The 27,567-nt window shown below is 31.2% G+C and overlaps 1 protein-coding gene across 1 annotated transcript; it reads right to left on the bottom strand.

Moving 5' to 3' along the window:
• Nucleotides 1–346: 346 nt before the first annotated feature.
• On the bottom strand, nucleotides 347–27,010 carry LOC148309819 (uncharacterized). The gene is made up of 5 exons (XM_088259442.1): nucleotides 26,903–27,010; nucleotides 4,207–5,368; nucleotides 3,319–3,522; nucleotides 3,021–3,140; nucleotides 347–2,306 (listed from the first exon to the last, which is right to left on the bottom strand). Exons 2-5 carry the CDS (start codon nucleotides 5,315–5,317, stop codon nucleotides 2,062–2,064), a joined length of 1,680 nt encoding a protein of 559 aa, XP_088115568.1. The 5' UTR covers nucleotides 5,318–5,368; nucleotides 26,903–27,010; the 3' UTR covers nucleotides 347–2,061.
• Between the last annotated feature and the right edge of the window lie 557 nt (nucleotides 27,011–27,567).

Genomic DNA, 27,567 nt, shown 5'->3' with positions numbered 1-27,567 from the left:
TCTATATATTTGTATGTGCATATATTTGCGCTATGTAACATATATTACTGTGCATATTATATTAATTTCTGGGCTCATGAACAGTCGTTTCATATAGCTCTTTTTTTACAAAATAAGGTCTTACTGTATATATTTTGAAGATTATGATGTAATTATTCCGAAATGTTTATTTTTTCATAAATATTTAATTTTTTTGCAAGCAATGGATGATGTTAATTTTATTTTAAGTACATCTTTATCAACAGTAAACAAATAACTTTTTTATTATAGTAATTATAAAGGGTCAAAGGTTAACCACTGCTCAACCAAAGAAGTTATATTATATATACAAAATACACACATATCATTTCTAAAATATTTATTGTCTTATTAACAATTTGTACTAGATATTTTCTACAAAAATAGTGAACAGATTTTCACAAACACTCGCAAACACAAGGTGATCGGGAGAATCATCCCCAATAATGATTTATTTCTGGATTTAAGTTAATTGAAAAAGAAATTATATATTGTTTACGAGTCATTTATCTTCTTACATCTTCATAACAGACTGGATTGAGAGTTAAAATTAAAATCAAAAGTACATTGAGAGAAATCTAAAAGTTCATTCTTACAGTATATATTTATTGTACAATAAAGGATTATCATGTAATTCATATAATATATTGATTCTGTATACAACTGTTCTTACATTACATCAAAATAATAAATAATAAAAAGTACATAAATAAATATACATAATATTATTTTTTGGTGTCGTATGCTGATTTTTTTCTCTTCTCATTAGTGGTATATGTTAGGGAGTTTTAAATTAATTACAGTTGAAATTATACATTTTCAGTTATTCTGAATGGCAGAAATATCTTGTTTGTGGAGTTAGAGACATATGATGTATATTTATATAACTCAAATGAGTTAGTAAAAATGCAGCCCATTACATTTTGAAATAATCAGTCTCTATAAAACTACAGATTAGTAGATTGTTATTAAAGAGAGCGGCGATATTTGGCAAAATGTGATGTCGGTATTTGCTCAAAGTATTTTTTGTAATATGTAGCACCCATAGTTTCTTTGGCTTTGCAATCTGATATTTGTCTTTATAAGTTAATGGAATGTGGACATTACCGAGAATTATATTTCAGGGTACCATCAAAAGTATATAAAAGACATTGGAAATTAATATCTTCATCTACACAATAATCAAACTAGTTCACTTGCTATTTGCAGTCGATGTGAATGACGTAATTTTTTAAATTTTCATACTAATATCTCAACATAGATGAATAGGTCTGTTCAGATGGGAATAAAGTAGTCAGGACATATACAAGGCTGACAACTTATCATTAGCTTGTTGAAGTGTGTAAAATTCACCATTGTATTCATGATTGTCAGCCACATTACTCAATTTTCAGAAAGTTGTTACATACTATAAATTTTAATAATGTTCGAATCATGGATACAAAAATGAATATTACAGTGTATCAAGTGATACACTAATATTCATCAGACTTTAGACTCCAAATCAATAGACCAGGTATAATAAACATCAATAAAAATCATAATATGAATAAGTGGAGCAAATCCAGCATTTTTTATCAAAAATTTGGATGCATTTGAAATATTCTGCATATTTTTTTTGTCTTTTTGTTAAAAAAAATAGTATTTAAATTAAGGATCATGTAAACATCTGTAAAAGTTATGTTACGGGTTAATGCAGAACTTAGAATCACAGGAAAAGACAGCAATGCTATTATGGTTTGTAAAATTCTAACAAATACATATAGCTCCAACTTCTGGGATTTGATAGTTTATAAAAGATTTAAACTTTTAAAAGGTTCAACATAAAATTATGTATCTTATATTAAAATATTCATTAAGGGCGATCCACAAAAAAAGATTCCAACAAAAATATCATTTTGATACCTATCTAAATTTTAAAAGTTTGTATATCTATTATACTTAATTGGTCTGCCAGAAAAACTTTGTATTTTGTATCAGAGAAATGGTACGTAATGAGCACTTTTCTGGCAGACTTGATTTTGAGAGCGCTGGAAGACACTATCATGACGTTCTCACGCTGGGACAGTTGAGTTCATCGGACATATCCCCGCAGCTGTCGATGCCGTTGCACACCCGGGACCTGGGGATGCAGCGCCCGTTGGTGCAGCGGAACTCGTGCTTCCCGCACGCCCCTTCACAACCCGTCGGCTCATCAGTCTTGTCTGCGCAGTCCGCCAAGCCGTCGCAGAATAAGTTCTGCTGGATGCACTCTCCATTAGTACACGTGAACTTGTCATCGGGACATTCTGTTGGCATTGAAAAGGACTATCTTCAAAGTCACACCTATTTTTAATGTTACATAAAAATGTATCTTATTTTACATATAATTTTTAACTTCAAGGAATTCATACAAATTCGCAGTATCCAAGTTACACAAGCTAGTACGAGTACGGATATGCAATCTCGAATGGCATAGTCAATGCTACAGTTCTCCTTTTGCTAAATACCTGTATAACAGTAATGTTCGTACTATTTACCTGTAAAACAGTAATGTTCGTACAAAAAGAAAAGGTTGTTCCATACAACCTTTTCCTATCCCAAATAAAAAGTAATGTCCTTCTTTTTCACTGCAGGGGTAGGCAGAGAAGATGGAATGCCACACTTGTCTGTCCTGACACGTGCTCCTAGCTTCTTTCACCTCCATACATCTTATTATACATGCCCTCCGGTTAGGTAGACTTGACACAACCAGATTTTAGGACGATTGATCTGGTTGTGCCAAGGGTTTTTTGACTGCCCTCTTTCTGTTCTCCTGGTCATTTGCATTTGCCAAATGCTCTTTCTCCCTAGGATTAAAACCTGAGACCTATAGTATACATCAGGACTGGGATTCAGACAGGCATCAGAAAGATCCAAAGACTACAGACACCAGTTATTTCCCCTGTGATATTTAAAGATTTTTTCCCTTAAATTGTTAACCAACACAATATCAATAGAATATTTTATCATTTTATTGTTACCTATTGTACAGTTAAATTCATCAGTGCCATCCCAGCAATCTACTATGCCGTCACATTTCTTGGTGTTGTCTAAACATGATGTATTATTGCCGCAGCGAAAACTCTTAGCTAAGTTACACGCTGTAATACATAAAAAAACAACTTTTAGTATAAGTATAGAAGTAAAAACAATCAGTAAGTCAATCAATCAGAATGTCTAGTTTTCTCTCTGAACATGTAGACTCTTTACACAACCGGATTTTAGGTTATATACTACATATAATATGAAAACATAATTGCTTTAATAACTATTACTTACTACAGTTAGTTTCATCAGATCTATCATAACAATTGATGTGGCCATCACATCTTTTGCTTTTTGGTATACAAAATTGATTTTCACATCTCCATTCCTCGGCTTCACACATCTGAAGGGTTTCAAGAGGACGGCATGTATATATGAGATATTTCTGATTTAGTAAATGACATGCTTCTATTTCTAATGCACACAGCCCTCCACATCCTGGAAAAAAGGTATGTAATAAGAGCTTATCATTTTTTTGAGAATTAATTTTTCCCATTGGCTTGCCAATGGGAAAATGCTGAAAATGAAACTTGTTTGCAAGTTCTTGTGATGTAAACTGCATGGAGTGAGGTTAAAAGAAAAACTTAAAAAAAAGTTTTTAGTGATACAAAATGAATAGGTGTTTATTTGAAATTCTGAAATGCAGTATTAAATACAATTATTTAAATATTTTAAGAAACTTTATGAAAAAATCCACAGATGTCACTATGAATCCTATTTTTAATGAGAATTAACCCTTGATTATAAATCGGGATATTATAAACGTCTTATCCATATTCCTTTGTAACTAATTTTGTTTGGATGGTAAGGTTTGCTCATACACTTTGGGAAATTTAGGTTATAGATGGCAACTAAAATACTGAAATATAATTTTAAATGATTAATAGCCCTTTATAATGTAAGTTGTATTAAAATATTTGTAAAATTTACTATCCATGAATATTTATTCTCAATTGCTTTTAAAACTTGACATAACAACAAAAAGACTATCCTAACAAAACAAATTAGGCTAGTCCTCATCCCCTGTATCCTGCTGTCATCTAGATAAAATTATCACTTTAGAAATAATTTCGTTATGTTAAAAAGTAGCCATCAAATGTGATAAAAAAATGTATGTTATACCTGTTGGATCAGATACATCAGCTGCAGGTCTGCATACAGGAATTCCACTATCAGCCACTGCGATGCACACATCCAAAGCCTTCCTACACCCCTTACAAAACTCTGTCAAATCATTGGTAAAATTCTCATTCTTCACAGAGTTATTCTGCAAATTTTTCTCTCTCCACGCAATATATTCAGTCTTAAACGTAGCTTGCTTACTCGCAGTTTTGTTGTTCACATCGGGAACACTTTTCATCACCGTCAAGTGCTCATTTGGAAGATCGTTTCTTGCGGAAACGCTGTAGATCAGGATAGTTCTGTTTGCATCCTCTGAGTACATTGGCTCGGCAGTCGTGGTAGAAATGTAAGACGCGTTAGGATTCAAAACTATTCTGGGGGGGATTTGGGTGAAGTTTGTAAACGTCACAAAATGTAAGCTAGAAATTTGGCTAGAGAAATGAAATAATAATCCTCCGATAAGTATGAATACTACTAAAATTAAAACTATCCATCCTATTTGTTTTCTATATATCTTTCCTACTGTTGTGTCTTTTAGAGCTAGTCGCAGGATCCAGCTCACTCCGCAGATGCCCCTTCTTTTGATAACTTTGCTTTCTAATCCCAGCGATGACGTTTCTACCACAGCTTGTCTTTCGATGTCTACTTTTCTTGATACGGTAGGAACGCTATTTCTTCTTGAGCTCTTAAATATATCGTAGTCATTGAGATATATATTTGAGCTAACTTCTGGCGGAGAGGATAAATGGGGTTTCGTTTTGTGGTTTATTGAAGTTGAAGAATTATGACTATGTAAATTGTTCATTTCAATTTTATTTTTATAAATAGGAGTGGAATGAACTCCAGGGGAAAATGTCTGGAAGAACAGATTGTGGTCTTCTCCTTTCTTTCCCGGAATGTATCTGATCACGTCTGCCTGCCTCCGGAGCGTGGACTGGTTGCTGCGATCATGCTTGATCCGGTGGGGAAGAGTATTTGTGCTGAAGATGTTTTTTCTCCTCTTGTGTGTTTGGCTCGTGAAGCGCCTCTGGTGACCGAATGGCGGCAGTAAAGATGGCGTCACATTGTTGACAAATGATGATTCCACGGACAGAGAAATGCTTTGCGCCATTCTGAGAGATTTTTTGTCACGAATCTGTTGAACCCATTTTTAAATGAGTACCTGAAAAAAAAATCTTTTAGTTGTTTTGCCTGTTGACAAATCATTATTGTATACATAATGATAAATATGTATTACATAGCCCCACAAAGAATTTTAGAATTTTTTTAATTTAAAATAAATAAAACATTTTTTAGATAGAATATTATGCTAAGATTTTCTATGAAATAATAGTGTAGGCGTTAATTTATTTGGCTACTGTGTTAGAAGTCATGGGTTTGACACCAAGGGCAGGTAAAATAAATTAATATATCTCAGGATTAGTACTTGCAAAACAGGACACCTTGCCTTCACCTAGTTAACAACCAGGATAATACTGTGTCGATAGGATGCAGTGCTCTATGCACCATAGAGCATGGATAACGGTTATAAGAAACTGTCAAAAAAATTCTGGTTATCCATGTGACGCATAGCCCACACATGGGAATAATGTGTTGAAGGCAGATTGATCAGTTCTGTGCTCCAGATTTTTGGATGTAGGATTGGTAAATATTTGATGGTATACTGATTATGTAAGCAAAGGACAAAACTGTTTTATATGGGAAAGAAAATGGAGGACGAATGGTAAGTACTATGTGAGAAGAGAAGCAGAACAAAAACAAGGGCCCTAGCCTTCGGGGCTGCCTTAGAGTAAAAATAATGGCAGACTTTAAAATACCCAATTTAAATATTACAAAGGTGTATTTTATCGCATAAAAGTCTAACCATTCGATTACTATAGGTATTGTTGGGTTTTATATCCAAAATAAAACAAGGTTTTTGTTGGATTGAATTCTACATTTATTTATGTATATCTCAATACGTGACGCGTTTCGTCTTCTTAGGACATTATCAAACACTCCATATTATACTATATATTACACTCCATATTACACATATTAATACTAAAGGTATATTTTTTTGCTGAAATCCCGTGTATTTTGAAAATTCATTGCTAATTTTGAGTAGTGTGATTGCCAATTATGGGTAGAATGGTGAATGTTACATGTGTATATGGTGATCACTTCAAACCAACCTATGAGAGGTCGTTAGTCTTATAAATACCCAGACTTCCATATTTCCATTCATCTAAGTTGAGATGTTTTTTTTTTAATTACCTAACGTCCAAGTGACTCTGAAATCTAGCTACGGCTTATGCAACACCGCTTATCATGACCCTACCCAGGCTTCAACTTTTTAAGTTTCTTAGCCTGTGCCTACTCGTGAGTGGATTTACTATTTATGTTTAAAGTTACTATAATTTCATGTGATTCATGAGTGAAAATTCTAGGCAAAAACACTCGCATAAGTTGAGATAAAAGAATATAAAGTACTTGTTTGAGAATCATCGAAAGTTTTAATATTATTTTAAATATAGATATTAAGAAATGCGTAAAAGTAATCAATTATGAAGTTGGTATGAGTTTTCACAACTCTACGAGTATAATAATTATCAAGACATAGAGGAAGAACTTTAAATGCTTATAATGCGTTGGCTTTCATTTCTCGAAATTTGATGCACTCCCGTAATTAGTTTTTGATACCTAATTTAAGACCATCGGGGGGTGTATTTTGATACTTTAAAAGCAATAATGGTGAAGCATCTTAATTAAAATTACGGTAGGTAGGAACCGAAAAAAAAAATGAACCAAAAAAAAACTACGGATAGATAGTACGCACTTTTTTCTTCAAAAAAGCCCACATAATTCAGAAGCGTCTTACACTCGAAAATATTATAAAAATATCCAGAATTTAATTTAAAATTTCCGCTAGTCTTAAAAATGGTAATATATTGGATGCCGCGGAAACCTATCTCTATCTGGCAACATTGTAGGTAATGATGGGAATCATACAATAAAAAAATGTTATCCACCACATAACACTACACGCGTATTTGTAGTACACAAAAACACTACAATTGAGTAATGCGATGTTTTCTGATGCAAATACCCCCCCTCCCTATTCTGAGAGCCCCAAAATTGCGTGATAACAACGTTTTTTTAGAATTTAATTTATGTGTTAAGGTCCGTAATAAGCCCAAATTTTCGATTTAGGCCAATGTGCTAAAAAAACAAATGATTAACGATTAGTAGCTCTTGGGTGTGAATAAGGCCAGAAGAAGTAATATTAAAAATGAATAGGTATTTATTGATATGATTCTAATAATAATATGCGTTTTTGCTTTAAAATTTACGAGTTGAACTTAATTCTTCAACATATTTTGCACCTGATGCTATTACGGTTTAATGATTTGAATAAAAATATGTTAAATTTACATAATCATGGCAAGTGAGTGCGACGTTATTATTGTTGGAATGAACCACCTGGGCTGAATTTTGTTCAAGTACCTACTCACACCTATACATAGAATGTATTGTATTTTAATGATGTGAAATATCCCTCCATATTATTTGAAAACGGGACATGTGTTGCCATTGTGAAGTATCATTTCCGTATAAAACAAACCGGCAGGAACTTAAGAGTAAGTAGCTACCTAAACAATGTTTCACATTTTTATTAGCAGATAAATTACTCTGTAAAGAAATAAGGGAGATAAAATAGATTCAACTATTTTGATTTTGAATAAAACCAAACATTTAGAATGTCATTAAATGTGACGTCATCAATTGTTTCGACCGCATGAATCAAAATTGCAAAATTTGACATCTCTGTTACCGCGTCGTATTTTTTGCATTGATTTTTTCACTTAAGAATTACAGGAAATCATATTACTTTCAACATAAATAGTTATTCAACTCTTAAATAGGGTGTTGCATAAGCCGTAACTAGAATTCAGAGACCCTTGAAGGTTAGGTTAAAAATTCCCTCGTCATTTCTGTTACTGCGGAGTTAACGCATATTTCTACCGAATGAAACAAGAGCATTAAAATAAAGGTTTCTTTTCGATGTGCGTGAAAAACGCGTTCACACTTTTAATATTATTTTAGCTGTGTTTTTAGTACAACTATTTTATAAAATACATAAATTGACTATAAAATAGCCCTTCGTATAATACAGTATCTACTCAATGAATTAGGGCCACGCAGAATTTCGCGCAATTTCTCAATTCAAACAGGAATAACTCAGAGAAAACCTTGAATAAAACAACCTTGAATTTTATTTACACATGAACACTTTATTACGCTTAAATTATGCATACACTTTCATATAAATATAGTTAGTATTTAGTATTTCCACCTTTGGCAGAAATAACTGCCTCAATTCTTTTTGGAATACTTAAAATGCACTGTTTTATCATGTTTTTTATTTCTTCGTCTTCTGACCAAATTTTTTGAATATTTTTTTTTAGACAGTCTACTGTCAGATTTGGAAATGAGTATACCTTATTTTTTAACATGCTCCATACGTTTTCTATAGGATTAAGGTCCGGAGAATTTCCAGGCCAGGGGAGCAAAGGCAGATTTTTGTTAGAAAAAAAATTATTATTGATTTAGCCCGGTGGCAAGGTGCCCCATCCTGCATGAAGGTGTATGGACCTTCTGTTGGGTCGAGTGTATGGTAGAAGGGCAATAAAATTCGTTCGAGGACCTGCTTATAGGAATTTTGGTTCATTGTTCCTTCCACGAAAAACAACGGCCCAGGTAAATTGTTAATAATACATGGCTATATCATTGTTGCAGGGGGTGTTTGATAACTTTTACCACACAGGCCTCATTGTAACGTTCCATTGGTGTTCTCCTGACGAATCGACGGCTCTCTGTCACGGCTTCTAACCGGCACTCATCACTAAAGATGACCTGAAAAATAATGAAAATTTAAGTTTAATTCAAATATATAAGTTTATTTACTAAAATGATATGTTGAAAATTACATTTAAATAAATACCTTTTTCCAATCATCTACCGAGTAATTTCGATGTAGCCTGGCCCATTTTAATCGATCCGCTTTCATTCGTGGTGTCAATTTTGGTACTTTTACAGGGCGCCTGCATTTCAGATTTACTTCGTAAAGACGTCGCCTCAGTGTTGATACCGATATATTTATACCCTCTTCTTCCAATTTTATTTTTAATGTTTTTGCTGATGCACTACGGTTTTCTAAGGCACTTTGAACGATTTTTCGATCAGTCCTCGGTGTTGTTTTTCTAATCCTACGACAGTTCTTTCGCCGATTGCTGGTGGCGGGTGACTGATTTTTTATTGATTTTGAAATTCTGTCCACTGTTTGACGAGAAACGTTTTCTTTTTTTGAAATTTCTCTATTAGATAGTATTCTTAATTTCAGTAGCACTATAACACTAGACTTTTTTTCCTCAGAAATGTCTTTACTTTTTCCCATTTTGTCCTTTTCAAAAAAAACACTTGTGTTTACAAAAAAAAATTATAATTTATGAACTAAAATTAAAAATTAAGTTTTTTTCACAAGACACGATAACTATATAACCTCTCTAAACAAAGCAACAACCAGAACTGAAGAAACTTCACTAATAAATGAGATAGGACTATTTTTTGAACTTTCAACTATCTGTCTACCTGTGCTAATTAGGGACCTTTCTCAGAAAAAGGGTTTGAAATTTTATAAAGGCTTAAATTATCCAGGTATATTTTACATATTATTGAAGGTAATATACATGATATTAGATGTCAATAGAAAACTTAAAGTATTTATGTAAAATAAATATAATAATCCAAAAGATTTCAGAGTATTCAAAAAAATAATGGGTGGCCCTAATTCATTGAGTAGATACTGTATATAGGCGACAGTATTTGATACTTTCCAAGTTTAATTATAATAAGAGACACTTGGGTATAATTTGATATCCTCCATTTTCGGTAAGGTAAGTTTGAATTCAGTGGAGTGTAAAATAACACTTGCCCATCACTTACCCTTATGTTAGGGGTGAAGTACATATATTGAAGGTGCAAGAGGGTCGTTTCGCTTGCCCCAACAAAATGTTGTTCAAAATAAAATACCTAGTAACTGCTCTCTCAAAATCGCCATTCATTTTGAATTTCAAATGATTATTGAACGCTGACATTTTCAGTAAGGACTTATTTATTTTTTATTTTACCAAAAATAAAAAATAAAAAATTTAAAATACGAATATTTTAATCAATCAAATGACATTTTCGCATGTAACAAATTTCCTGATGCACAATTGTACAATTTGGGGCGATGATTATAATGGAATATTACAATTCATTTTAGAGTTTCAGATAATATGATCTTGCAGTTAAAATGACTAAACTTATTATTTTTCTTCTTCAAACCTTTATCTCCACCTTGTGGTGCTTCATACACAAGCAGTGTTATCTTGATCATTAAACAAAGGTGATCAGCTCTGCGCTTCGGGTACCAGTCCAAGGTAAAATTAAATAAGTATTAAAGTGAAAAATTAATGAATTTCATTTTGAGCTCCCTTGGAATCACACCTGAGAACTATAGGACTGTAGCCCAACGTGCTAACCACTAAACGACGGAGGCAGAAACTACATTGAGTAAATAGCTTTAAGTTTACACCTGGATTTTTATCTTAATGACTTTGGCATTTTAAACCGGTTGTCGATCCATATTTTCAGAAGGTTACTATAAAATTACTATAAAAAATCACGAATATTTGTTTTTACTAAATAAAGTAATGTTTAAAACTTATCTGTACTACGAAGTTAAAGCATTTACTTCGGTATGTAATAGACGTCCTGAATAAAAATATTTTTTTGTATGTTCATTATATCTTTGTAAGTATTAAAGTGAAAAATCACTGATATTTATTTTGACCCCAAATCAATCCATGAGCCTCCAGCATTGCAGCTAAACACGCTAACCATTACACTACGGAGACGAACAAATTTATAGTAAAGTACTCATATTTGTTTACTGTTTTAAATGTATAGAATTTATTACACGTATCTTATATAATGGAAGGTATAATATTTGTACATATGTATACATATATGGTATATACATGGTTACATCGTAGCATGCTACGCATTCCATGGACCGATATGGTCAGCAAGAGCAAGAGTAGGAAGACAGTTGCTGACTGATACAAAGTCCGAACATCTGGGGCATGTGCTTAGATGAGAAAAGTACGTGCTATTGCACCTAATCATAAAAATCAAAATAGAAGGTCGACAAGGTGAGGTCTACCACATCTGTCTTCTAAGACAGATCTGCTGTCTAAGGAATATACGAGATTGGATGGGGATCAGGACCGTCGAGGCGCTGTTTAGAACTGCCCAAGACAATCTAAGAAGATATGAACTTTTGTATTAATTGTTATTATTATTTTCTATTAATTTTTTGTTTGTAAATAAAAATAATACTCGACACTGGCCGAAACATTCTTTCACTGGGTGACTGCCAAACAACAATAAATAAAAAAAAGAACGTAAAAAAATCCTTTAACCACTTTCATTAATTCCTCTTCTTTCCTTTTCCTTCCTGCAAATTCTATTTTTTTATACCATACCCTTACCCTTTTTCTCCCTTCCTCACACACACACTCTCACTCCTTTTTAATTTTCTTTTTTATCTCTAATGTTTTAAAAGTTATTATAACATAAATGTGGAATTGTTTAATTGGCTTTAGTTTTATTAATGTAACTATTTTTGTTAATGTAATGTTATGTTTATTATTGTTAGTGTAACTATTTTTTATACTATACTTTTTTGAATGTGAAGCTGTACAATTCCCGAACAAATAAAATAAAATAAATAAAGACAAGGATAATTACACCCAAGTGATAGTCGACGTCGGGGGACCTGACGTGACACACAGAAGACGATATTATTACATCTTATAGCTATGAATGTTATGTTTTAGTATATCTCGAGGCGTTTTATTATGGATAACATTGAATATGTCAGTAATTAGGCGAATGCAGCGACTGCAACATGACGGGGCGATACGGTGGCAGCGCGTGTCACCTGGCGCTACACTACTGGCTATGCGAATGCTTCTACCACAAAACGGTCGAAGCGTGCTGTTACACCTGCCCATGAATTAAAAAAAAACTTCCCATGAGTGCAAGTTCCTACTTTTATTAGCATCTATTCCGCCACCGAAAACTTAGTTTAAAGGCTTCAGCCGTTCAATAAATAAATAAATAAACTTAACGAAATTATTTACGCGATGTCCTTCGTCGCGGTTTTTCTGTCATGTTGGTTTTAACAATTTTTAAATAATAAAAAAAGAAATAATAATTAAGTGCATTTCTTTACGTTCTTATTAACATGATTTCTGAATTCGGGTTAGTACGAATAAGTTCGTAATAAGTAAATAAAGTTGGTTCAATTGCATCCAGTATACTGGTTACAGCGATTGGCTATGGTGCTGGGAATCACGGATTCGATTCCTGGAGGATAAAAATAAATAAAAGAAAAATTTCACTGCAATGTAAAATTAATATTAATCATATTTTCTGCTTCTCTTTATATAATTAATGATCAAGTTAACATTACATTACTTAAAAATATTTTTAAATTAATTCTTCAACATAACACGAATAGTCTCCAAACATGAATGTATTACATTATAATTTATATTTGAAGCACTAACTTTGTGATTTTACATTTTATAATTGAAATGTAACTTTGTTTTAAAATCATCGAAAAATTGTGATTTTAAAACAAAGTTACATTTTAAATATAAAATTAATGTATTGGTTTATATAAATGACTTATCATGAATAAATGAAATCTTATAACTATATTTTGCAATAAATGTAAACTTATCTGTTATTATAATGAAAACACTGCTGGTTTTATTAAAAAATATACATATATTTAAGATCAGTTACCTATATACTGCTATCATGTTTACATAATACTCCGATAACATTACCCTTTGTGAACTAATATGTACATGTAATAATTACAATAATTGTTACTGGCGCCAAATAATTAAATGGCAACATTACGGTTTATTTCATTTATTTATTTTATTAAAATACTTATTTCATTGTTATATTTTTACATTCGTACTCAGTTAAGGAATATGATAATGATTTAATCCTATATTTCGATAGAAGTCCATTGCAATGATATTATTTTGTATTGCTCGTTAAAAAATATTTTAAGAATGACTTTATTTGATTAATTAGTGCTTTCATTTACTGACGTGCATGTCAGATAGTTTTAAAATACGAGTATTAAAAATTACCATATCTCTTTATAGCTGTGTGCTGAAAATTTGTTACGAATTATTTTTAATTGGTTTGGGTGTTTGTGGTGTATTTTTCATATCCACCTTCCCTATCCTTACTTTCTTTACTGCAGACCAACCTCCAAAAAAGAGGCCGCAATGCCTTTGGAGGTTTGTCTGCAGAAAAGAAAGTATGGATTGGGAAGGTTAATCCTATTTAAAAAAGAATAAAATATTGTTTCCATAAAAATCCACACAGTTTTATAAGTTTTATGTAGAACATCTGAACATACATGATTGGATATTTCGTATATTCAGGACGACAAATTTATAATTAAATTTTTTTTCAAACCATTTTATCGGGGTTAAACAAATCATACACAAATTTCAGGAATTCAGTTCCGACATTTCGATAGCGCGGAATTTGTAATAGCTAATGAACTGCATACTCAAATAATTCTATTTTATTTTTAATTTAAGTTTTACTTGGTTTATACCACTATTTTTTTAAAACTATTGTGACACGTGTTTCGATGCATTTGGTATCATTTTCAAACAAAATGATGCGGAATGCATCGAAATATGTGTCATAAGTAATTTTAAGAAATAGTGGTATTTCAAGTATTCCATATGTAATTTTTATTTAAATGACAGAATGGTGAACGATACGAAGGTCGTGAATACCTAGACTTCCGTGTATTCTCTTCAAATAAAAAGATGATTCGTCTCTATTAAAACATCTAATATATCGCTTACTCCTTTCATGAACGTCATAAATCAAAAATCATCAATTTTCAGTTGTGCATGTTTTCGGAATGCCCAGAAAATGTGCTATATCCCACCAAAAGAGGCACATTTTTTACTAAATATTTACCCGCTACAGGGCAGAAAATGTTGTTTTTGCATTTTGAATAAAAAGGTATTGTTTAATTATTTAAAAAAAATACTAAATATTTTTCAAACGGAGAACAATCTTCTGGTTTTACCTAAAAAGATGTGTTGCACAGTAAAAAGTTTAATAAGTGGCTTGATATTTATTTTTGTAGATTGTGTTATATTTTAAATCTTTAAAAACGTTCTCCTCAAAAATCAAGTTTTTTGATTTATGACGTTCTTGAAAGGAGTGAGCGATATAGGTAAATTTCGTTTTACGTCGGGGTTCCGTTCTGAAAGACACGGGCGTAAAAAAATGACCACAAATATATGTATGTACGAGTATTTTTATACTACACATGACCCCAAGTGGTTAAATCCAGTGTAATCAAGTTAATAAATTATTTTTTTGTTTTCTTTCTATCAAATTAACAGTTCTAAAATAAACACACAAATTCAATTCAAATAGGTCATGAAATGATTACACAACAACACAATTTTTGAAATTATTTGAATGATAAGAAAATATCTAAATATGAAACGAGTAAATTGACCTATCTCCTGATTTAATTTCTTGTCTGACCTCTAGATTATAATTTAATTTAAAATTCTTATCACATGTATAATGGCGCTGCGTCATATTAAATTTTCGCGCTTGTGGTGTTATTATGAATGATGAATGTCTGTTCGAATATGAAAACTGAATAAATTTAATTTAAATCGACTCAAGTTAGGACTGTGGTACAAGTAATGTATGAATACTGTATTCAATTTTATTTTATTGTTTGGCATCTCAACATAGATAAAGGAGAATATGAAAGTCTGGAAATTCACAGGGTTTATGATCTGTCAAAGGCTAGTTAAGTGATCACTTATAGCACGTGCAACATTCACCATTCTACCCATGATTGACAACATCACTATTAAAAATTTTGGAACTCATACGTATATCATAAATCTCATGGCACTTTATGTTTGAGTTCACGATAGCCATCTATGATTTAGAAAGCTTTTATTTAGCAGAGTGCCTTTATTTAGATGTATGCAAGATCCTTACCGGATTAATTAAAATTTTATAAATTTAATGCATTCAATTTTTTTCAAAATTTGACTTAGAACCGAAAAAAGGCCGCTCCTCACCTTCTTTATCCTATACTCGTTCAATTAAAAACATCGTTTTCAAGTAAGTTACCATCGCGTTTTCCATGTACTTAGAATCAATATAAACGCAGCTCGATTCGTTATGTTTGATGAAATTTCCAACGACACAAAGTAGACATTTTAACACTTTTTCTATGCTTCCGTTCGACCAAGAAAAGTTTCTTCGCAAAAACTTCGAAAAAAAAAAACATATTCTCTGCCTACCCCTATGACGGTTAATAAATTAGTTAGATAAATTTAGCTGGTGCTAGGCAATATATATGAGCATGATTCGGGGCTTGGTTTAAAACTGATTAAGATATAATAGATGACTCAATACCAAATTCCTATGCAGTATTTCCGCTTAGTTGAAAAAATAAGCAGAAAAAAATCTTTCTTTGACATTACAAGACTGGATGTTTGTTTTTATTTTATTCGATACTTAATTCGATACTTATTTTATATATTTATCGAAATTGGAACATAAAAAAACGAACAAGGTTTGTCACTCGTTGCACGCCGTACTTACTTATCAAATTCATAATTGAATATTTATGTGTAATCAAAAAATATATAATTGGTAAGTAAACCCGTGACCTGGCAGCACTTAATTTACGCAGATTAAATAAATTCCAATATTTGAATTAATATTTCATTTTTATACCGTAAAAAATACACACTTAACGGAGTGATAACGTTACGGTCGTACCTCCTAGAACAGGGATAGCGAACCTTTTTGAGCCTGAGTGCCATTTTTTCGGTCGCGCCATATGCCAGTGTTCCGCAAAATGTGTGCCGCGGCACACTGGTGTTCCGTGGTGATTAGTTGGTGTACCGCGAAAAAGTCTAGTTTTGTGGAGATATTAAATAAACTTTGTTATGATATTATATGTTTTCGTTTTATATTATTTATAATAAATCAATATTAAATAAAGTCTGTTTTTTTTTCTTTGGTGTACCTCTAATATTTCTTAATTTGGCAGGTGTACCTTGAACAGAAAAAGTTTTCGGAACACTGCCATACGCCATGGAAATAAAAATGCATCAAATGTTTGTGTAACTTCAGATTTTTAACACGGACAAAGCATTAATACATAAAAAGTACTTATCAATGGCAAAATAAAAGAAAAAGATAAAAAATAAACTCAATAAAAAAATAAAGAACCCTTAAATTCATATTATTGAGGTTTTTGTTGTTGGATGCTAGATGCCATTTTTTATATTGTGTTCATAACTGGTAGCTTTTAATATAATACAAGCAGTAGTACTTTCGTCTGTAAGTCTAAACTTTTATTCTTTTTTTGTATAATTTCTTTTATTTTTTTCTCTTCATTCGCGTGCCATAGGTCCGCCATCCCTCTCCAAGAACTACCGTGAGTAGGTGTAATTTATGGACAAGTTTCAGAGCTTCCAGCACACGTAAAAAATAGATATAATCATTTTCTTCCTCGTTTACTGTTGGAAAATGGCTGGATTTGCACTTTCCTTTCTTGCCGATAACACATAAGTTTTCTGTAATTTTTGCACTCTTACTTTACTTCAAATTATTATTAGTGAAATATGCAGCATCTTTGATGACTTTCAAGAAACGTCTGAAACATTGCTCTCTATCCTTGGAATCTTAACTGTCCATATCACCCCTCCCTTGGATCTCTCCCTCTTTCCCATCAGCTTCATACCTTATCCTACATCCGATGTCCTCCTTGTTATTCATAAATATGATCAATTATGCATCTATTACATTATAATTTATGATTTTTGTTCGATTTCATTTTTATGTATAAGAGCTATCTTCCCACTTATTTCAAACAGCTACATAAGGAACAAACCTTGACCAAAATAACTAGTCCTATTTTGGTTGGCTGGAAGGTATTGCTTCACAGCGATAATCTCACCGATGTTCATTTATTTTGTACAAGAAAATTAGTAAGTACTTTTTTTATTCAAACAAAACAAAACAAAACAAAAAAAAACTCTCATTAGTCATGCGATGGGCTATGGGGTGAAAGAAAACAAATAAAAACGCTCAATAGAAACAGTGGATTCTTTAAGTATATAGAAGAATCCGGTTAAATATTTTTAAAGGGATTTGGTGACGAGAACTGTAACCAAAAGATACTACAAGACATCAAACATTTCTCTCATTTATTACGTAGTATAATTTGGTTTAATGCTCAAAATTACGCACGTACGAGTTTTATGTAGGTATTACCCACACATAGAAAGTTAAGGTTGTTCTCACGAGGTATCTTTGAAGCGTGTTCTCACGTTTTTTCTCCTTTATTCTTATCCACAGACACTTCAAAATGAAGATTGTGAAGCGCCTGCACTCATCCACTATGGCATTGTTCTCCCGAGACGATATATTTCAATATTAATTAGATGTGAGCTATTGTATTGTAAAAGCCGGTTACTGGTTAGTAAGTTAAGCTACCAAACAAGTTGTATCAGGTTGGATTCCTATAGGAAGCAACGTTAAATCAAAACAATAATTGATATATTGGACTGAAGTTAAAAACAAATTTCATTAATGTTTTTGACACAAATAAATCATTGGATTAGTACAGTACCTCATCCATATATACATGCAGATACGGAAAAAATAATAATTGTGCATTAATATGCACGTAAATTAGTTTTATTTATCAATATAATAGCTGTGACACTGATTATTTAAAAAAATAAAGGGATTTTGAACAAGTAAATTAATACTGAAGAAACAAAATAGGTTTCTTTTTTTACTTAATTCGAAACCAATAAACAATGATACTTGTAGAATCTTAATCTGTATAAAAATGATATTCTAAAAATATTATTACAACGATATATAACTTTATAAAAAATAATGAATAAATAAATGTAATTTATTGTAACTGCATACAGTTTGTAGAATTCCATATTGAATTGTTGGGGGTAATATATCCAAAATAAAACAAGGATTTTGTTGGATTGGATTCTACATTTATTTATGTATATCCTTATACGTGTCGCGTTTCGTCTTCTGAGAAATTATCAAACACTCTACATAAATAAATGTAGAATTCAATCCAACAAAAACCTTGTTTTATTTTGGATATATTACCCAACAAATAAATGTAAGCTTTAGTAATACACCTCATATAACAATAAGATAAAATTGGTAATATAAAAAAATATGACTTTAAAACAATGGTTTACATCGTTTCCTCATCAGACAAGATTGTGATCACATTTCTTTTTTTAAACACTGTTCACTTCCGCGAGACATTACATATATTTGTAAACAATGCAGTTTGTTGAATTTTAATAGAACCATGCAATTACAAAGTCGATAACTTTCCAGAAGAAACATTAGTACATTTTATTTTTAATTTAGTGCTAAAAATTCAATAAAACCCCATGAATAATATAATCATCATAAATTATAGGTATGCCCACTCACAGACAATTTGGCATTTGGTAATACAATATAAGCTTTGTCTATACCGCTATAACACACACACTGTAAAATTTAAAGACAAAATGAACTCGAAAATAAAATCATATTTAAATAACTTTTTTTTACTCTAATGATGTAATAACTTCCTGGACTACTTGATCGATCGATGGATCTATCTGAAGTGCAGGACTGATCACATGGCCCCAATTGATGATGAGTTTAACACTGCATTGATTGAACACAGACAGTGTTCCATGCACCATCGGGTGCGTAACGTTTTATGTATTGGGAGATAAAATTATATTTTTTTCATCAAATATTAGTTGGAAATCAAAAAAGTTAAGTACAGCACCAATTCGTAAAATATTGCTCAACAAGTACGAGGGAAGTACTACAGAAATCATCCTTTGAATTACAGGCAAGAACGTTTAGCGTTTGCAATTGATTTTTGACACATGTTTTTTGATCTACGGCAATTTATTAGAGAATATTCTCGTATTATGATATGATGATAGATGATTATTATCTTATTATGATAGATGGTATTATCATATGATGGTTTAACTGGATGAGGGTAGGATACAGCGAGGACCCGCTGAATATATTTTTTAGAATTATCGTTAGAAGGTCAAATTTTAACAGCATTACGGAATAGCGCCGATGGAATCTTTGTTTGACCGTAAAAATAAAATGTCTTTTTTAAAAGGTAATCATTTAATTATGTAATATTGTGAAATAAACACCAGCTGTTAACTTACTGTAGTATACCTACATATTTAAGCGTAAACGTAATCGCGCCAATTAAGAACGTACACTTTCAATTCTTTATTATATAACATGTTCTTTTAAAGAGATTTTATGTCAGAAAAGCAATTTTCCCATAAAAGTACGATTTAGGCAAGCTGTGGGATGACGCCGCATTGGGGAATACGCCGCACTTACAGTTACTGCGATTTTAAAATCATTAGATGACAATATCACATACCACGTTATTTCCATAATGTCATATTAATCCTGTAAATATTGTGTAATATAATGTAGATGTAGAAAAAATAATCAAATGTGGATAAAAACAGGTAGGTATATCGCGAAAAAAACACCGTAGGTTTTTTTTAACTTTATATATTTAAAAAAATAATCATCCTTAATAAGTATTACAGGACATTTATAAAGTTTAAGCATCCTACAAGCTATTCCCGATATTACTCTAAACGACTTTAATTTCTGTTTTCATCATTTCCAGCAAAATAAATTTATTTTATTTTTATTCCACTCCGTTGGTCGCAGAGCCTTCCGACAATATGCCTTCAGTGAAATTATAATATTGTAATTTTGATGGTCATTTAATAAAAAATAAAGTCCTGTTTTTTTACGAAAGTTAAATTTCAAACCTTTTTTTATCTACTATGAATTAATACAAGGTTTTAATTTACAAGAACAACGCTAAAAAGAATATATTTTTTCAAATGTTAATGTCATATTTCCTCAGATTACCCTACACGTAAAACATGTTTACTTGATTTCAAACTTTGGCCATATTTCGTACGTAGGTTGGCAAAGTGTCGACGCTGGGGCAAGAAAAAAACCCGACCGTTGAGGAAAATCATTTGAAAACTTGCAATGCTTATACACTAAGGAAGCACTAATATATTTTTGTTTTTATTTAACGCACATTAGTGCTGGAATATTTGCTTAAAAAATATCTACACAGAGTTCAATTTGATCGCTGGTTTATCTAACGAGCAATTAACGTAATAACAGGGCAGTTAAATAACAATAAATAATGGTCTTACGTCACACTGACGCCATTTTTCTCAAATATAATGATTTTAAAAAAAACTTCCGGAATTACGTGAATTGTATATTATGTTCGTATTGTAAGTACCTACCTACCTATTAGCAAAAAAATATGATAACGTTTTTCAGCATGTAAAAAATGAGTAAGGCAGTATTTTATGAAAATGGCGCTATACATATCGTAAATTTAAAAGCCTGACAGGGAAAGCCAAACTGGCAGTAAGTTGTGGTAAGAACCAAAAAGTATGGAAGTGAAGCGTGGAGTTGGCAAAATAAGGATGGAAGGAGACTAAATGCAATCGAAATGCGATCTCTCAGACGAATGTGCGGCAAAAAATTGTATGATAGATGGTGGAATGGTGATATAAGGAAAGAATTCAAGGCTGAGATATCCATTATCAATAAAATTAAGAAAGGAGTGTCGAGATGGTTGGGGCATACGGAACGAATGAGTGAGGAAAGAACGGCAAAACAATTTTGTGAGGTGAATTTAGTTGAAAGTAGGTGCAGAGGAAGGACGGCGGAAAACTTACATGATAAAGTATTTCAAATACTTGAATCGAATAAAATCGTTTTGCCGCACATTATTCTGAGGGATCGCATTTCCACTGAATTCCGTCTGCTTTCATCCCTCTGTCTCCAACTCCATGCTCACTTCCATAAATTTCGGAAAAGTCGGACGTTTCAAATGAGTTAGTGTTTTTTTTTTAATAAGCGATTTAGTTTTGAAAAATTATTTAAAGAAAGAACGCTTGTCGTTAAACTGCGAAGTATCATTAAAGTTACAAAACATGAGAATCTCAACACGATACGCGGCCATTGAGGAAATGTCACTTTATCATGCGATCCAAGCGAGTAAGAAATACAACTCACATATAACTAGAAAAATCCCGTTATGTAGAATTATAAATGTGCAACTTTACTGTTTATTACGCTGCGGTATAAGTTTCACACATTTTTAAACCGAATATTTCACGCCGTGACATTTTCAAAAGTTTATTTTAATTTACTGCCTTCAAACACTTTTTCTTGATACTCCCACGAAAGCCGCATTTTATGAATATTAAAGCGTGTGACGTCGTATCGTGTTATAAAATAAGTTTTTCTTCGAGATAAATATATGATTATAAAAAAAAAGAGTTTTTGAAAGGTAGGAGTTTTTTTTTAAATTTTCAATACAAATTCTAAGAAATAAAATACCTACATAAAAAGATCAGGCGTGAAGTGACGACCAGCTCTTTTAATGAATTATATTATTGTGAGTAAGGCCTTAATCCGGTGTTTAAATAAACATGGCTACCCTGTAAAAACCGCTGATATATTATATCTGTACTAATATAAGAGTTTCTGCTTAATAAAAAGCTTCTTTACATCTCATCAATAGATGTCTCTAGTGAAGTTCTAGTGATTCATGAACAAGGTTTCTAAATTGGTTCATATATATAGAACTTCCAAGAATTTGAGTAGTGTGGTTGTCAATAATGGGTAGAATTGGTGAATGTTACACGTGTGTAAAGTGTTCACTTAAACCAGCCTATGACGGTCGTAAGCCCCGTAAATGCCCAGACTTCCATATTCTTCTTCATCTTTGATGAGATATCAAAAAATAATATGAAAATAAAATAATATATTATATCAGCGGTAGATGCAATCTGTTGGTACCTATATTGGAGGTTTATTTCCAATAAGTAATGTCTTATAACCTTACTAAAATATATATAAATGAACAATTTAATTACAACATTTTGAGTGTGTCCAAATACTTGTTCACAAAATCTGGATTATCTCCAATTACAGGAGTTATTTTCATATTATTTTTTGATATCTCATCAAAGATGAAGAAGAATATGGAAGTCTGGGCATTTACGGGGCTTACGACCGTCATAGGCTGGTTTAAGTGAACACTTTACACACGTGTAACATTCACCAATTCTACCCATTATTGACAACCACACTACTCAAATTCTTGGAAGTTCTATATATATGAACCAATTTAGAAACCTTGTTCATGAATCACTAGAACTTCACTAGAGACATCTATTGATGAGATGTAAAGAAGCTTTTTATTAAGCAGAAACTCTTATATTAGTACAGATATAATATATCAGCGGTTTTTACAGGGTAGCCATGTTTATTTAAACACCGGATTAAGGCCTTACTCACAATAATATAATTCATTAAAAGAGCTGGTCGTCACTTCACGCCTGATCTTTTTATGTAGGTATTTTATTTCTTAGAATTTGTATTGAAAATTTAAAAAAAAACTCCTACCTTTCAAAAACTCTTTTTTTTTATAATCATATATTTATCTCGAAGAAAAACTTATTTTATTCAATCAAAAACGGTGTCTTAAGAAAAAAAATCAATTATATCGATGTTACCTGTGTTTATATAAATTTTATTTACGATTTGACGTATGTTAGGCCTTAAATAACGGCTTCTTCAAAAGAAGTCGTTACTTCATTTGGATTTTTGATTCAATCTTTTAAAGCTTATCAAGCACAAATTTGGTTAGGTTTCGCGTATTTGTAGCTCCTGATATTTTTGAAAAAAAAATTCTTATTCTGGAAAAAAATACAAACGTCATCTAACCAGCTAAATAAAAAAGTAACAGTTACCCATTCAACACATCTATACACATAATAATAATAATAAAACCCTTATCCGCACCCCAATGGTACATAGGGTACTGGTTCATATAAACGCAGTGTTATCTTGATCATTTACACATGAAGGAAAGGTGATCAGCCCTCCGCTTCAGGTACCAGTCCAGGGTAATATTGAAAAAATATTACAGTGAAAGAATCACTTATATTTATTTAACCCCCCCTGGGAATCGAACCCGGGACCTCCAGAACGGTAGCCGAGCGTGCTGACCATTACACATTACACTACGGAGGCGGACAAAAATTATTTAAAATATCTATACACATAAATGATTTAAAAGTTAAAAAAGGAAAATGTTGGAATTTAAAAACTGACTGTCCATAGTTAAATACTTTCAGGATGTTAACGTTCCGATAAAAATAGTAAAATTGCTAGGTGTTACAGAAAAATTATGCTTTTCAATATGATTTTTATCGATATAGATAGTGTCGTGATTTTAATCACTATACTTAAGTGGATGATGAAGAGCATAAAATTGAAAAAAAAACAATACCGAAACTGCTACTCCCATTATGATTTAATAAACAATAACAATAATAAAATCATATTGAAATATTTAAATTTTATTTTTAATACTAACGTATTATAAAAATAATATTGTTCTAACGTAGATACAATTCTGCTTACTACCCACACGATTCCCAAATTAACGACACAAGGACAGTTATGTTTTTGAAGCATGTTATTTATAATTAGCAAAAATCGTACTTTTTACTTTTACTATTACAAGTTCTACCAACGCACAACGTTATATAATTACTGCGCCGCTATTTTGCAATAAAACTAGCTAAAGAATTCATGTTAACTAGTTAACATCTTACGACTAATGTTATGTTTAAAAAAAGATTTGTATAAACCATGAAATTTTCCTTAATATATAAATAAAAATTAGAAGTGTGACGTTTTTTTCTAAACACTAACTTAAAATACATTTTTAAACATTTGTAGGATCTCTGATATCCTTAGATGCAATCTGTTGGTACCTATATTGGAGGTTTATTTCCAATAAGTAATGTCTTATAACCTTACTAAAATATATATAAATGAACAATTTAATTACAACATTTTGAGTGTGTCCAAATACTTGTTCACAAAATCTGGATTATCTCCAATTACAGGAGTTATTTTCATATTATTTTTTGATATCTCATCAAAGATGAAGAAGAATATGGAAGTCTGGGCATTTACGGGGCTTACGACCGTCATAGGCTGGTTTAAGTGATCACTTTACACACGTGTAACATTCACCAATTCTACCCATTATTGACAACCACACTACTCAAATTCTTGGAAGTTCTATATATATGAACCAATTTAGAAACCTTGTTCATGAATCACTAGAACTTCACTAGAGACATCTATTGATGAGATGTAAAGAAGCTTTTTATTAAGCAGAAACTCTTATATTAGTACGCGAGATCCGAATTTGAATTTGAATTGACGGTCGTAAGCCCCGTAAATGCCCAGACTTCCATATTCTTCTTCATCTTTGATGAGATATCAAAAAATAATATGAACAATTTAATTACAGAAATATTTTTAAAATACATGTAAGAATTAGAAGTGAGACGTTTCTTCTTAATGCGAACTAAAAATACATTTAAAAACATATTAGATTCTACTATCCATGTTATAAGAGGATATCTGGTATCAGAAGTAAGGTTTAACCGAATATACATATAATGTACCTAATGTATAAATGAAACCGACAATTAACGTGATATATTTAATTTAATTCTTTACATATTATATTAAAAAAAAAACACATTTACGACTCGTCTGCAATGTAATCTGAAACGTTGGGCATTGGCAAATATCAGTGTTAGTTTTTATTATTATTATTATTTATTACTAGGTATAAATTAAAAGAAATGTATTATTGTGTTTTTGTGTTATATTAAAATATTATCTATATATATATATATATATATATATATATATATATATATATATATATATATATATATATATATATATATATATATATATATATATATATATATATATATATATATATATATATATATATTACCTACAGAAATAAAAAAGAAATGATATGAATTATCTCAAAAAATGAAATGAAATGCTTGTACACACAAGCTATTCCTATATGAGATTGTATTTTTTTTAAATATATTGTAAGAACAGATACTTATAAATAAAGTATAAACAAATATAACGCTCACTCCTTTTAACAACGTCATAAATGAAAAACTTGATTTTTCAGGAGATCGTTTTTAAAGTTTAAGAATATAATGAAATGTATTAAAAATAAATATCAAGCCCCTTATTGAACTTTTTACTGTGCAACAGATCTTTTTAGGTAAAACCTGAATGTTTTTTTTTAAATATATTGTAAGAACAGATACTTATAAATAAAGTATAAACAAATATAACGCTCACTCCTTTTAACAACGTCATAAATGAAAAACTTGATTTTTCAGGAGATCGTTTTTAAAGTTTAAGAATAAAATGAAATGTATTAAAAATAAATATCAAGCCCCTTATTGAACTTTTTACTGTGCAACAGATCTTTTTAGGTAAAACCTGAATGTTTTTCAGGTTTTATTTGAAAAATATTTAGAATGGGTAATTGAAAAAAAAAATTTAAACAATGCTTCAAAATGCAAAAACAACACTTTCTGCCCTGTAGCAAGTAAATATAAAGTTTAAAATATGCCGCTTTTGCTGGGATAAAGTACATTTTCTGGGCATTCCGAAAACATGCACAACTGAAAATTGACAATTTGATATATGACGTTATTGACAGGAGTGAGCGATATGTAGTTAGATAAAAATATGTTTGTTCCTCTCCAAGTACAAGATCTAGTCTCTTTTTTGGAGAGGTACAGTAAAAAATATATGTAGGTATCCCTACCCTTAGTAGTTTGTAAAAGATACAATAATAATAATTATATAAAAATGTTTTGAAAAAACACGAAAATATAATACGGAGTAATGTAAGTGAGGTATGATGTATCAATTTATGAATAAATTATAATTTATAATATGTATACAGTATTAAAAACACAGACCTAGAAAATCGCCGAATATATTGTCTACTTTTATCTGACATACTTTTCAAAGTAAAACGTCGAATATTCGAGTATTAGAGGTTATTATTATCAGACTTTAAACGTTTGTATCAACGCGGCCATTATTAATTCAGGCGGGTATCTGATATAATCTGAAAATAACGTGTGCCGTGTTTTCCTATGATAGGTTTATGACAAAACGATCCAAGGGATGATAAAATTTTATGGTTAAGTATAGGAAAATGTGTCCGGCACGTGAGACTTATTTTGTGGGTGTTTGGTTTCCATAGGAACCTCGTGACGCAATGTGGAAAAACGATTTTACATAAACTTTTCGTCAATACTACACCAAAAAGTAAATAAAATAAATACAGAATAAATGGTGAATTCAAAAATACACTTCATCAAATATTTATTTAAAATGCCACATTATTAATCAACACCATTTTTCAACCGGCGTCAATTACCACGATTTTTTTCGCTTATTTAATAAAATAATATGAATTTTTATTGGGGCCTACCTTGTGTGAGGGTGCTTCTTTTATTTTAAAATAATTTAAAATAAATAAAATAAAATTAAAATGTAATGAACGTAATATCCACCCGCCACTACAGAATATTTTAGACTGAATGAATCGCTAAAACGGAGTGATATGATCAAACACCCGTCTCTATGAAGGCGAACCGCGAGTTTTAGTGCCAAGCAAATCTAGCGCGTTTAGTAAAGAGATATTTCATTGAATAAAACGAAACGTGGTATTTTAATAGAAACTTATTTTACCATAAACCATATTTTAATTACGTTTAAATACTCGTATATAAAAATGAATGTATGTATGTATATTTGTGTGAATATTTGTATTGTACCTACGTATGTTTATATTATATAGGCTATTTGAGCGATTGCGATGAAACTTATAAGAGTGATTGTGTGCAAGTGACTCTGAAATCTAGCTACGGCTTATGCAACACCGCTTATCATGACCCTACGATCCTACTTAGGCTTCAACATTTTAAGTTTTACAGCCTATGCCTACTCGTGAGTGGATTTACTCTTTATGTTTACAATTACTTTAATTTCATGTAATTAATGAGAGAAAATTCTAGGCAAAAACACTCGCAAGTGTGCAAGTCCGCGGTGGTTTCTGTAAATGGGAGCTAAAACGGAAACAGAAATATGCGTAAA

The sequence above is a fragment of the Brachycentrus maculatus genome, unplaced genomic scaffold, assembly GCF_059751285.1.
Source record: "Brachycentrus maculatus isolate JH-2025_06_01 unplaced genomic scaffold, ASM5975128v1 h1tg000117l, whole genome shotgun sequence".
NCBI lineage: Eukaryota > Metazoa > Arthropoda > Insecta > Trichoptera > Brachycentridae > Brachycentrus > Brachycentrus maculatus.
The sequence above is the reverse complement of the archived record's forward strand: the minus strand, read 5'-3'. Positions and strand labels throughout refer to the sequence as shown.

Excerpts from the sequence above, each read along its gene's own strand:
- LOC148309819 (XM_088259442.1), bottom strand. The coding sequence starts at position 5,317 with ATGGCGCAAAGCATTTCTCTGTCCGTGGAATCATCATTTGTCAACAAT. Across the intron at positions 3,523-4,206 it reads TGATGTATCTGATCCAACAG|GATGTGGAGGGCTGTGTGCA; the intron begins GTATAACATACA and ends CCTTTTTTCCAG. Across the intron at positions 2,307-3,020 it reads TGAATTTAACTGTACAATAG|AATGTCCCGATGACAAGTTC; the intron begins GTAACAATAAAA and ends CAATGCCAACAG.